This window comes from Oryctolagus cuniculus, chromosome 17 (assembly GCF_051225735.1).
Source record: "Oryctolagus cuniculus isolate XC-2025 breed Fujian yellow rabbit chromosome 17, ASM5122573v1, whole genome shotgun sequence".
Lineage (NCBI taxonomy): Eukaryota > Metazoa > Chordata > Mammalia > Lagomorpha > Leporidae > Oryctolagus > Oryctolagus cuniculus.
Window position 1 is genome coordinate 65,238,525 of NC_142883.1, and position 13,433 is coordinate 65,251,957.

Consider the following 13,433-nt stretch of genomic DNA (forward strand, 5'->3'; position numbering starts at 1 on the left):
ACTTTAGCGATGACTCAGTCCGACCTCTCCCCTGCGTGCAGAGGGGTCTGCGAGGAGACTGTAACGTACCCAAGTGAGCTGGGGTGGAGGCAGTGCAGCCTTGACCAGCATCCACTCATCACACCGCCCCCCAGCACGTGGTGCCAGCCAGCACCATTCCCAGGCCCACAGGGGCCTCCCACTCGGAGGCCCCCCCACTGTGAACCTGAGGGTCAAGGCAGGCTCAGGGACGCAGGGGTGATTACCTGTTCGTAGAAGTAGAGCGCTCTTTCGAAGTTCTTCAGCCCCGTGTAGATCATGCCTCCATAGTAATAGTAACATAAGAAGTGCTTCGCATCATAGGCTCCGTTCTCTTTACAAATGTCCATCATGTCCACGTCAAGATACGGAAGGGCAGGTTTAAAGCATTTTGCCAGCAAACAAAGCTGTGAACAATTTGTATTAAGTCATGATTTTAGGTTGGCAGGCTTTAGCAGAAGGAAGACACAGATTCTAGAAACTCCAAGAAAATGTTATTTTGTTTCCTACTTTACTGACAGAAATTACCTAAATGGCAACACACGACTCCACTTTCTTAACAGAGAATAAAATAGCATCTTAAAAACAACTAATCAGTGTAAGGCAGGGCAGGCCTGAACGGAAAATAGATGAACAGAAAATAGAGAGCTACACAGATAAGGCTCGGTTATTGCTTAGAAACCCATCCAACCACGCGCATCTTTACAGACGGGCAAACGGGTATCCTGTTCTCTTCACTGAGCTGGTGGAACAGAAACACGCCTGCATGATGGGACTAAGACAGAAGCTTTTGCTTCTATTGATCCTTCTCAACTTTGTGATAAATTATTATTTGTTGGGGTGGGTGCTGTGGTGCAGCGGGTTATGCCACTGCCCGGGATGCTGGCATCCCATACCAGAGTGCCTGGTTTGAGTCTTGGCTACTTCACTCCCAACCCAACTTCCTGCTGACACATCCTGGGAGGCAGCAAACGATGGCTCAAGTGCTTGCACTCCTACCACCTGTGTGGGAGACCCAGACAGAGTTCTGGGCTGCTGGCTTCAGCTGAGCCCAGCCCTGGCTATCTGAGGCATTTGGGGAGTGAATCAACATATGGAGATCTGTCTCTCTGTCCCTTTCTCTGTCACTCTCCCTTTCAAGTAGATGAAAAGAAACATTGAAAATAAATTATTTATTTGTCTGAAAGGCAGACAGACAGAGACACAGAGCTCTCCCATCCGTTAGTTCACTCCCCAAATGTCTGCAATGCCCAGGGCTGGGCCAGGCCGAAGCCAGAGGCCTGGAACTCAAGCTGGCTCCTGACGTGGACAGCAGAGACCCAAGACTTGAGCCCTCACCTCTGAGGGTGTGCATCAGCAGGAAGCTGGAACCAGAAGCAGAGTGGGACTATAACCCCGGCACCCCAAGCAGCATCGAAACCACCGTGCCAAATGCCCATGCCGTTTTGAATTCTGCATCCTTCAGGTACACGCAGGAACTTCTGCAGGCACACATACATCCAGTGGTGAGAGCAGACATGCGTACACTCACCAAGCTGCAGGTGTGAGGTCAGGGCTTACTGTGTGCAATCACATTTTTTTAAACAGAGTAAAAAAAAATAAAGGAAAGCGTAACTTCACATGGCTGTAACATATGTTTGAAACAACCCGTGTATCATGAAATACCCACTACAGACTGGTTAAACCCTGGTACACCTGTATTATGGGACACTCCACAACTATAAAGCACAGCTGTGGAAATGTCTCCAAGATACATTACACGGCAAAAAACAAGGTACACCCTCCCTGCCCCCATCACTCTGCCTTTTCCAATACATAATCTTTAAAAAAAAAAAAAAAAAAAAGGTTGGGCCAGCGCTGTGGCGCAGAGGGTTAATGGCCTGGCCTGAAGTGCCAGCATCCCATATGGGCGCCGGTTCTAGTCCCGGCTGCTCCACTTCCGATCCAGCTCTCTGCTATGGCCTGGGAAAGCAGCAGAAGATTGCCCAAGTCGTTGGGCCCCTGCACCTGCATGGGAGACCTGGAAGAAGCTCCTGGCTCCTGACTTTGGATCGGCGCAGTTCCAGCCATCATGGCCATCTGGGGAGTGAACCATCGGATTGGAAGACCTCTCTCTCTCTCTCTCTCTCTCTCTCTCTCTGTGTAAATCTCTCAAGTGAAAAATAAATAAATCTTTAAAAAAAAAAAAAAAAAAAAAAAAAAAAAGGTCCACATGAGCTTGTACAGCCTGTCAGACAGAATCCGTGTAGAAAAAGATACGGCCGCATTTGCTTGTATGGGCATCAAGTGTCTCTGGAGGGACACGCAGCAGCAGCCAGCGCGAGTTTCCTGAACACAGAAGCAGCCGGCGAGAGTGGTAGGCAGTCTTCATCACATCGCCTCCCTCTGCCCTCTCGACTTTGAACCGTGCAAAGTAAGATTCACGGGGCTCATTTAGGTGCAGGAGTTACCAGTGTATATGGTCAGTTCCCACAATTTCCCTAAAAGAAAATTACTTGGGGTTTTGTCTTCAACCACTACGCCACCAATTACCCTGTTGGGGGACCAGCGTGCTAGCCGGGCCCCAGCCTGTCCTCTGCGTCCGGCACACCCTGCCAACGTGACAGATGCGCCTGGGAATCTCAGCTTCTCCAGCAGAGAAACATCCCACCAAACTGCCTCATCACCAGCCCGGGCGCCGCGAGGCGTGCGGCCCACCCGCGGCTGCTCACCTGGCAGAGGTCGGCGTGGATGGAGGTCAGCTGGTTCGTGTTCATCTGCATCTTGTCGATGGCTTGCTTAAGGATGCCAATTCCTCGCAGGGGCTGTCAGAAACGACATCGCTTTCAGACAAGTTCTCAAAGATGGCAGCACATTGGATCTTAGGTTGGCACTTACAAATAAAAAACAACACTAATTGAAAGGTTCCTTTGAGCAGCCACTGGAGGTTCCCGCATCCTCTCAGGAAATCTCTTGCCCCCATTTCAGTCAGAAAAACACCATCTCGGTTTGTTTCTTGGAAAATACAGGTAATTCAGCTCCAATTCTGACATCAAATGCTGTTCACTTTATACCACAACAAAAACGTCCGTGTCACTGACAGTAGGTGAAGGCCTGTGGCTCAGGTGCCCACAGTGCTGGCATGTCGTCTGGGGCAGCCTAGCCCTGACCCACAGCAAGCTACCACCGGCTACAAACAGGCTGTCTCCTGCCCCGAGTGACCAGAGCAGGCTTCAAGTGAGGCACGGTCCGTTTCTGAACCAAAGACGACATCCTACGACAGTCACCTGACTTCTCTGGCTTTTCCAATAAAGATTTTTTTTAAAGCCATCTCTTTCAAAGAGTTTAGTTAGTACGCCTACAAAAGAGCCACCAGTTCTGTTTCTTTTTTTTTTTTTTTTTTTTTTTTTTTTTTTTTTTTTTTTTTTTTGACAGGCAGAGTGGACAGTGAGAGAGAGAGAGACAGAGAGAAAGGTCTTCCTTTTTGCCGTTGGTTCACCCTCCAATGGCCGCCGCGGCTGGCGCGCTGCGGCCAGCGCACCGCGCTGATCCGATGGCAGGAGCCAGGAGCCAGGTGCTTTTCCTGGTCTCCCATGGGGTGCAGGGCCCAAGCACCTGGGCCATCCTCCACTGCACTCCCTGGCCACAGCAGAGGGCTGGCCTGGAAGAGGGGCAACCGGGACAGAATCCGGAGCCCCGACCGGGACTAGAACCCAGTGTGCCGGCGCCGCTAGGCGGAGGATTAGCCTAGTGAGCCACGGCGCCGGCTACCAGTTCTGTTTCTAACCTTCTCCAAACCACTTATCATGAAACTCATTTCCAAATTATAACTCCTGTCAGCATCACCAAAGATAAAGGCCAGAGAGCCATCCCGGATTCAAGGAGGCTACAGACGCAGTGACAGAAGGCGAGAGAGAGCCAAGGCTTTCTGTTGTTAGAAACGACACCAGCTGGGCCGGCGCTGTGGTGTACCAGGTTAAGCCACCTGCAATGTCAGTGTCTCAAATGGGCACCAGCTCGTGTCCCAGCAGCTCCACTTCCAATCCAGCTGCCGGGAAAGGCAGCAAATGACAGCCCAAGCGTTTGGGTCCCTGCACCCATGTGGGAGACCAGGATGAAGCTCCTCACACCAGGCTTCTGCCTGGCCCAGCCATAGCTTTTGCAGCCATCTGGGGAGTGAACCAGTGGATGAAAGATTCTTTCTCTCTCTGTAACTCTTTCAAATAAATAAATCTTCTAAAAAAGGTGGGGGCAGTGCTGTGGTGTAGCAGGAAAATCCTCTGCCTGCAGTGCCACCATCACATATGGACACTGGTTCAAGTCCCAACTGCTCCACTTCCAATCCAGCTCTCTGTTATGGCTTGGGAAAGCAGTAGAAGATGGCCCAAGTCCTTGGGCCCCTGCACCTGCGTGGGAGACCCGGAAGAAGCTCCTGGCTCCTGGCTTCAGATTGGCCCAGCTGCAGCCGTTGTGGCCACTTGGGGAGTGAACCAGTGGATGGAAGACCTCTCTCTCTCTCTGCCTCTCTAACAAAATAAACAAATTACAAAAAAAAAAAAAAAAAAAAAAAAAAAAAACAGTGCTAAAAAAAAGGCGCCAGCTGAGCTGCTGGCAACATCTGACCGAGACCTGCAGGTCTGTCCAAGCAGTGCAGCAGTGGCCGTCCCTGAGTGTCGGCCAGTGTACTGTGCCGGGAGAGAACGGCCTGATTCTCGGTAGGCACTCACTGCCGGCTTCAGGGATAAGCGACAGCACTCCTGCAATTTCCTTCCCAACAGTTCATGGGGTGGAGGGGGGAGAGAATAATAAGTGTGGTAAATAAAATGCTAACATCTGGAGAGTCTGGATGAAGCATACACGGGAATTCCTGTACTATTCTTGCAGCTTTTTGGAAGGTTCCAATTAAGTCATAATTAAAAGCTGGAAGAAAAAAAAAAAACACTAAGCATAAACCAGCATTATAACACAAAGGGGCACTAGCCGGGAGTTCCAGAAAGAATCACCCCAGTGTCCTCGCGGAGGCCCCACGTCTCCCTGAGCCTCTGAGCACCTCTCACCACAGGGGCTGGCTGTCCCCGCTGCCAAGGCCGTGCGGACCCTCAGCGACCACACGCGGCCAGTGTTGGGCTGCGTGGCGCTGACCTCGAGTCTAACAGACCCAGCTCACCGCCTACGGCAGACACATTTATGACAGAACCATGACTGCGCGAGTGACATTTCTTACCTGCTTTCTTTCCACGAGTGCATTTGTGAGCTGATGGCAAAGGCCGGCAACTAGACAGAACGATAAAAAACACACACACACACACAAAAATATGGAAGATATCAATAACCAGAAAGGGAAAATGCACTCAGCAAAAAGCAGGTGTTACCAGCTTACAAGTGTCGGTTGCGTAGCGAATGTGCTCGCCGTTACAAGTACTGATGAAGAGCTGGACCTGGGAGAACAGCGTCTCGAAGTCGGGGACGCTGGGCATAGAAAACTTCACAAACCTAGGAGAAGCAGAAAAGAATCCAATTCCCCTGATGTCGCACGGGGTACTCATGCCAGGGGCTCATCCTGCCTCCAACACGGGCAAACTAAAGGGGCAATGGTGCGTTTTAAAACGAAGAACCAGAATCCACGGATTCTCCTGGCCTGGTTCTCGTGTATGACCCGACACAGACACAGACACGTACAGCAGGAGTTAAGAAAATACACTAAAAACGAAGAACTTTCAAGACAGAAGCCTCCAGAAATGAGGTCAAACATCAGGTTACTTCTGAAGGAGCCTTAAAATATTTATTTATTTGTTTGTTTGTTTGTTTATTTATTGGAAAGGCAGAGTGAGGGAGACAGAAAGAGATCAATCTTCCATCTGCTGGTTCGCTCCCTAAATGGCTGCAACAGCCAGGGCTGAGCCAGACGCCTTCTCCGGGGCTCCCACGTGAGTGCAGGAGCCCAAGCACTTGGGCCACCTTCTGCTGCTTTCCCAGGCCACAGCAGGGAGCTGGACTGGAAGTGGAGCAGCCGGGACTTAGACAGGAACCCATATGTGATGCTGGCGTCGCTGGTGGTGGCTTCACCCACTGCGCCACAATGCCGGTCCCTTGTGGAGAATCTTTTAACCAAAAACGTCTTCATATTGTCTTCTGTGCTCCAGTGTGGCAAGGACCATTCGCTCACTAAACTGACCCAGCAGTTCCAACTGCCGGGGTACCCACATGCCGTATCAGAGTGCCTGAGGCTGAGCCCCACCTCCATTTCTGATTCGTTTCCTGCTGATGTGCACCCTGGGGGCAGCACCCACGGCTCAGGTAGTTGAGTTCCTGCCCCCACATGGGAGACCTGGATTGAATTCCTGGCCCCCAGCTTTGGCCTGGCCCTGCCCCAGCTATTGCAGGCATTCAGGAAGTAAATGAGCAGATGGCAGTTCTCTGTTTCTGACTTTCAAACTAATTAATTAATTAAAAATCAGTTGCTGGGGCCGGCGCCGCGGCTCAATAGGCTAATCCTCCGCCTAGCGGCGCCGGCACACCGGGTTCTAGTCCCGGTCGGGGCGCCGGATTCTGTCCCGGTTGCCCCTCTTCCAGGCCAGCCCTCTGCTGTGGCCCGGGAGTGCAGTGGAGGATGGCCCAGGTGCTTGGGCCCTGCACCCCATGGGAGACCAGGAAAAGCACCTGGCTCCTGGCTCCTGCCATCGGATCAGCGCGGTGCGCCGGCCGCAGCGCGCCGGCCGCGGCGGCCATTGGAGGGTGAACCAACGGCAAAGGAAGACCTTTCTCTCTGTCTCTCTCTCTCACTGTCCACTCTGCCTGTCAAAAAAAAAAAAAAAAAAAAAAAATCAGTTGCTGGGGCTGGCACTGTGACATAGCAGGTAAATCCACCACCTGCAGTACTGGTGTGCCATATGGAAGCCAGTTCAAGTCCTGGATGCTACATTTTTGATCCAGCTCCCTGCTAATGGCCTGGGAAAGCAGTGGAAGATGGCCCAGCTGCCTGAGCCCCTGCACCCACGTGGGAGACCCAGATGAAGCTCCTGGGTTCGGGCTGGCCCAGCCCTGGCTGTTGCAGCCAGTTGGGGAGTGAACCAGTGGATGGAAGACCTCTCTGAATCTCTCTGCCTCTGCTTCTCTGTAACTCTGCCTCTCTCAAATAAATAAACCAATGGAAACCAAAACAAACAAATAAAGTCGCTGCTGTTCCCAATTTTTGGAGACCGTACTGAAGGGGACAAGGAACAAGAGCTGTGGGCTGGCCGGAGGCTGAGGCAGGCTCAGAACTCGGAAAAAGCTGTGGCTCCACTTTGTCTGGAAGGAAGCCCAACAGAACCGGCTGACGGCAGCATAGGAGGGAGAGGGGTGTGAGGAGGAGGACGAGAGCTGAGCTGAGCTGTGCCGGGCACCTTGGCAGCCGATGGAGCCATCACTACCACGAGAAATGTTCCAAGAGGCCTGGAGAAATCATATGCGCTACCACCACTAGGCCACTGCTGGTAAGGACACGCCAAGCTCTTCTTCTCCTGAGACTACTTTCAAGGAAATCGAGGCGGATGATAGGACTGCCTACTTAGGACTCTGCGCAGCACTCCCTGACCGCGCAGGACCCCTGCAGTAACGTCCTGAGTGATGGCAACGTGCCAGCAAGAACTTCCCTAGGGATTCACGCAGCTCAGTGAGGCACGGCGGCCCCCGCCTCAGCCCCGGCCACAGGCTTGCCTTCTTCCCTCGTGTTACCCAAGGTAACCGCTACGCGTCAGGGTGCTTGCAGGTACATGCCCTCTGCCCTCCACACGGGAGTATGTGCACGTACAAAACACACGTGCCAGCCCCTCTGTCATGTGAAAAAGAAAACACGGGCCACAGAAACCTCTATTGGCACTCCCCACAGCACCATCTGCCGCCGGCGGATGGCCGGACACCCTCACTGGTGCACAGAGCTGCCTGTGGCTGCAGAGGACCCGAAGGTGGCAGGTGCACCCACACAACTGGATCGTCACCCTCCTCCCAAGATCCCAACTGAGCATGACACAGCACCAAGAGAAGAGGCTTACAGCATAGGGCGGTTAAGGAGCCCCTGCTAAAACCAAGCCTACGCCACCCGGTCTTAAGGGCCCACGCTCGGGTGAACAGACACAGGGTGCCTCTGTCTGGGGTCACCAACAGCTTCACGAAACATGGCCCACCATGGCCCATCGCTCCCTGTTCCCTTCCAAGTTAGAAAATGGGGACGACCCTGCGGACTGCGTGAATAAAAGCGCTCACTACAGAACCCAGAACTGACAGCCATTTAGACAAAATGTGAAAATAAAATTAAATTAAACAGGGAAGACAAAAACGAAATATCAGGCGCAGCGATCAGCGGAGGCAGTAACACGTAATTCCTCGGACACAACGTCCCCTTGCCCGGGGCCCGGGGCCGGCACGTGGAGGTGCGGCTCTCCCAAGCACGAAGCCGCAGGAGGGGCCCTTACAGGACGGCGAGGACGCCCAGCGAGTGCTCCTGCACGTCCAGGGCCCCGAGCACAGTGTCCAGGTGCGATAAGTTCTTCGCAAGGAGCTCCCCGCTCTTGTTGATCAGTTCACAGAGCTGAGTCATTTGCCCTGGAAAACAGGAAGAGTTCATCATCAGTCAGGCACAGGCGAACTGAAGGAGCTCAAGCCAGTCTCGGAGCTCCAGCACCAGGACAGGACGTCTTACACATCTCCTCCACTGCGGACCGGGGCTGGGGGGGGACACGAGGGGGAACAGCTGCCGATGGTCTCGGAACTAGAGCTGACACCAAACCTCCACTTCCCTGTGGCCCCGCAAAGTGCCTCCTCGGCCCCCTTTCTAGTCCCCCAGGCCAGAGACACACACACTGCTTCAGCACCTCTCTGCGCCCCAAAGGTCACCACATACAATTTAATGGACTCCAGTTCCTCAGCTCCATCTCCCTCTCCCTGCCCCGCCCACCTTGTCCCTGCATTTAATGCAGATTTGCATCATCTCCTGCTTGGACTACATCATTAATTCACTTCAATCTTTTTCTCTTCCAACCGATACCCCATATTGGTTCTCCTGGGTGTTTTGTTTTGTTTTGTTTAAGATTTGTTTATTTTGAGAGTCAGAAGAGGGAGAGATCTACCTGCGGATTTACTCCTTAGATGGCCACAATGGCCAGGGCTGGGCCAGGCCACAGCCAGGAGCCTCATCTGGGTCTCCACGTGGGTGGCAGGGACTCAGACTGCTTTTCCCAGGCCAACGGCAGGGAGCTGGATCGGAAGTGGAGCAGCCAGGACACAAACCAGCACCCATAAGCACTGCAGGCAGTAGCCTCACCCACTATGCCACGACGCTGGCCACTGTCTGATCTTTCTAAAGCACAATTCAGTCACATTACGCCAGTGGCTTTAAGAAGCCCAAACTGGGGCAGGTGCTGTAGTGCAGCAGGTTAAGTTGCTGCTTGGGACATCTGCATCCCCTGTTGGAGTGCTGGTTCGAGTCCCGGCCACTCTCCACGAACTGATCCAGGCCCCTGCTAAAATACATGGGAGGCAACAGATGGGGGCCCAAGCACTTGAGTTCCTACCACCCCTGCACCCGTTTGGGAGACCTGGATGGGATTCCTGGCTCTTGGCTTCGACCTGGCCCAGACCTGGCTGTTGTAGACATTTGGGGAGCGAACCAACAGCCAGAAGATCTCTGTTTCTGTGGGTGTCTCTCTCTGTCAACTCTGTCTTCCAAATAAATAAATCTTTTTTTTTTTTAAAAAAAAGGCAGTCCAAATGCCCCAGACTGCCTCACCCACCTCCTTCTACTTCACCGACGCTCAGAAAGCCCAGAGTCCATGCTCAGTCTGTGCACACGTGTGGGTCTCCACCTCTTGCCCCCACACCCTCTGCGACCTGTCCAACGGCTGTGACCTCAACCCTCTCTCCTGTTAGTGGGTGGCTGTTCTCTGCTACCTCACGGGCTGGCGGTAGTCAGTCACTTGGAGCAACCCAGGGGGGGGACACTGTCCCGTTTCCTCCAGCGTCAGAAGGCAGCACCGCTTACCAGCTTGTGAATTAAGCTGCTACTTCATCCATCCATCTGTCCCCCACTCCACTACGCTGTGTTAACAGCTACAGAAGCCAAGGAGGCCTGCACCGGCACTTTAGTAAGGCAGACCCATAGATTTTGACAAGTATTTTTTTTTTCAAGATTTGTTTTATGTATTTGAAAGGCAGAATGAGAGAGAAAGAGAGAGAGATCTTCCACTTGCTGGTTCACTCCCCAAATGGCTGCAACAGCCAGAGCTGGGCCAGGCCAAAGCCAGGAGCCAGGAGCTTCCTCTGGGTCTCCCACGTGGGTGCAGGGACCCAAGGACTTGGGCCATCCTCCACTGCTTTCCCAGGCCAGAGCAGAGAGCTGGATCGGAAGTGGAGCAGCTGGGACACACACCAGCACCTATATGGGATGCTGGATCTGCAGGCAGCGGCTTAACCCACTGTGCCCCAAAGTCCACCCCTTAATGGTTATTTTTATGGCGCCCTGGCCACACTCTGTCTCTCTGGTGGTGGTGGTAGGCGTATAATAATTCCAAGCACATTAACTTCAAGTCTCCTGCTCCGGTATGTCTATACTGTAGCTGGGTCTTTTTCCCATTTTTAAAAAAACACTTAAAATAACAGAAAGCCTGAAACCCAGCAACTGCAATAGGGTATTTGATCATTTAATTCCGGGGGCTTCTGGGCCAGGGCACTTTTTTTTTTTTTTTTTTTTTGACAGGCAGAGTGGACAGTGAGAGAGAGAGACGGAGAGAAAGGTCTTCCTTTGCCGTTGGTTCACCCTCCAATGGCCGCCGTGGCCGGCGCACTGCAACCGGCGCACCGCGCTGATCCGATGGCAGGAGCCAGGAGCCAGGTGCTTTTCCTGGTCTCCCATGGGGTGCAGGGCCCAAGCACGTGGGCCATCCTCCACTGCACTCCTGGGCCACAGCAGAGAGCTGGACAGGAAGAGGAGCAACCAGGACAGAATCTGGCGCCCCGACCGGGACTAGAACCCGGGGTGTCGGCGCCGCAAGGCGGAGGATTAGCCTAGTGAGCCGCAGCGCCGGCCGGGCCAGGACGCTTTTATACTGAGTAAGTTGACCAAAAACAAAGTTAGTATCCCATCACTACCACACGTGCTTGCAAACCCAGAGCGAACAAACAGCTGCCATCCTGCAGGGCATCACCTCCAGACGGCACAGGCTGGGCGGGGAAGACCTCGCTGGTCGGGGGGAAAGGGCTCCTTCCACGTGAACAGCTGGCCGTGGTGGGCGCTCACAGCTGGAAACTCAGTCACAGCGGTCCGGGACACGCTGGGTGCCACGAATCACTGCTGGGGCCGCGGGGAGAGCCCCGAGCCCCGAGTACGGAGGCTTAGGCGCCACGGCGCGCACCCGAGCCGTGTCCGGCCACAGATGCGGCCTCCCGACAGAAAAGCAGGAACTTCCCGCGTTCCTTTCAAGGAAGGTCCGAGTCAGGTCACCCACATTTCCCTCTGCCTGGCACACGGGGCCGCCTCCCCCCAGCCCCACCCCAGGCGCCCATGCAAGGTTCTAGCTGTGTCTAAAAAAAAAGCCTGAAGAGGTTAACGGTGGCTCGTCCAAGGTCACGCAGCTCCTGAGAACCTGCACCTAACGGCTACCGGCAATCACTCGCAGCTGCATTTACTGCACCCTCTCCCCCAGGTCCCGACTGCTCCCACGGGGGTCCTCTCCATCCACCCTCACAACGGGACTCGCACAGGGTCGTCACGGCCAGCATCTAACTGCTCTAACCCCGAGCCCTGCTGTCTCAGACGCTGACATGAACCAACGTGAAAGAACAAAACATCGGGAGAGCAACCCCACGCCTCGAAATGCAGCCCTACGAGCGCGAGCTCCCTCGGCATGCCGTGGGACCAAAATAAGCGCAGAGGCTCCCGAGCCTGCGCCGGCCAAGGCGAGCCCGGCAGCCAAGGCGCCCGGGAAGAACTCGCCTCCCGCCGGCTCCCCGAGGCCTAGCCTGGAGGCGACCCAGCGCCGCGGAGACCGGCAGGGCGCTGCGCCAATCACCGAAGGCACGGGAGGCCCCCGGGAGCCAATGGGCGCTCGGGAAGGCGACAGCGGAAGTCCCGCCCCCAAACTGTCAAGCGGAGCACCCGGTGGAAAAAGGGGCCCCGGGCCGAAGGGGAGGAAGGGGCCCGGCCGCTCGAGGGCAGGGAGGCCGGCGGGCGGGGACAACGGCGCTCCAAAGCACGAGGGCCCCGGCCACATTCGGCCGCGCTCGCCCGGCCCCGGGGAAGCAGCAGCTTGGGACTCAATGGGCGGTCCCTGCCGTCCGCGCTGGCGCCTGTGGATGCAGGGCCCGTCCCCCGTGCCCGCCCACACCCTCCCTGCCCCGCAGCCCGGGCCCTCACCTTGAGCCGAGAGCTGCCGGACGCTGTTCACGAACTGCTCCAGGGCAGACGCCATGTTTCCCCCGGGGCGGCCCGAGCGGCGCAGGCAGCTCGCGCGGGAAAAGGCGGCCGCGATCCAGCAGAGGGCCTCGAGTGTGGCTACGTCACTTCCGCCGGTACAAGCATCGCGAGAGCTCCCCACGCCGGGAGCCTGTTGCCGTTTCCATGGAAACACTTCTGTGCCCTGTCGAAGCGCCGGAAGTTCGCTTCTCTCTGTGCATCTGTGAAACCCCTCCCTCCCCCCCGCTTTAAATGGAGGTGGGGAGCGCTGGTTTTCCAGTCTCCGTTTTGCCAGATCCTTCGCAGGGAGATTGCCAAGGCTTTTGCTTGTGAGGTGATAAAGACTCACGCAGACTCTGGAGCTAGGCAGTCTGGGTTTAGGCCTGGGGAAGCTGTGTCTGCGCAAGCTTCTTTATTTGATAGGCAGAGTTACAGAGAGAGAGAGAGATCTTCCATCTGCTGGTTCACTCCCTAAATGGCCGCAACAGCCGGAACTGGGCTGACTCCAAGCCAGAAGCCAAGAGCTTCTTCTGGGGCGGCCCCAAGCACTTGGGCCATCTTCTACTGCTTTCCCAGGTGCATTAGCAGAGTACTGCTCTGGATCAGAAAGGGAGTAGCCGGATCTCGAACCGGTGCCCATATGGGATGTGGGTGCTGCAGGCAAAGGCTTGATCTATTATGCCACAGCCCCGCCTGGAGCAAGTTCTGTGCTTTCACTGGCCTCTCCCCCCTGCACTTTGGTTCCCGTCTTGCAGTCACTTCTGCTGGGGAAATTTCCCTCCACTGTCCATACTGTCGTCAGCGTCCAGGTCTCGAGGTCAAACGTTCTTGCTTCTCTCAGGTCCCTCTGAAGAGCCTTACATTGGACAGCGGGACGTTTTAAAACTGCATCCCGGGGCCGGCGCCATGGTGCAGTAGGTTAATCCTCCACCTGCAGCGCCGGCATCCCACATGGGCACTGGTTCTAGTCCTGGTTGCTCCTCTTCCAGTCCAGCTCTCTGCTGTGGCC

General features: G+C 54.9%; 1 protein-coding gene across 2 annotated transcripts in view; it reads right to left on the reverse strand.

Annotated features, from left to right (window-relative positions):
• Positions 1-12,530, reverse strand: part of COPS3 (COP9 signalosome subunit 3) — a 25,977-nt gene extending 13,447 nt beyond the window's left edge. The window contains exons 1-6 of one of the 2 annotated variants that reach the window (XM_002723323.6): positions 12,386-12,530; positions 8,451-8,580; positions 5,378-5,490; positions 5,222-5,271; positions 2,730-2,822; positions 246-425 (exon numbers count right to left, since the gene is read on the reverse strand). In XM_002723323.6, coding sequence (XP_002723369.1) covers positions 246-425; positions 2,730-2,822; positions 5,222-5,271; positions 5,378-5,490; positions 8,451-8,580; positions 12,386-12,440 — 621 coding nt within the window. In that variant the 5' untranslated portion in view covers positions 12,441-12,530. Of the gene's footprint in view, positions 1-245; positions 426-2,729; positions 2,891-5,221; positions 5,272-5,377; positions 5,491-8,450; positions 8,581-12,385 lie in introns of both variants that reach the window. The other variant, XM_070061736.2, reaches the window with a different exon arrangement.
• Between the last annotated feature and the right edge of the window lie 903 nt (positions 12,531-13,433).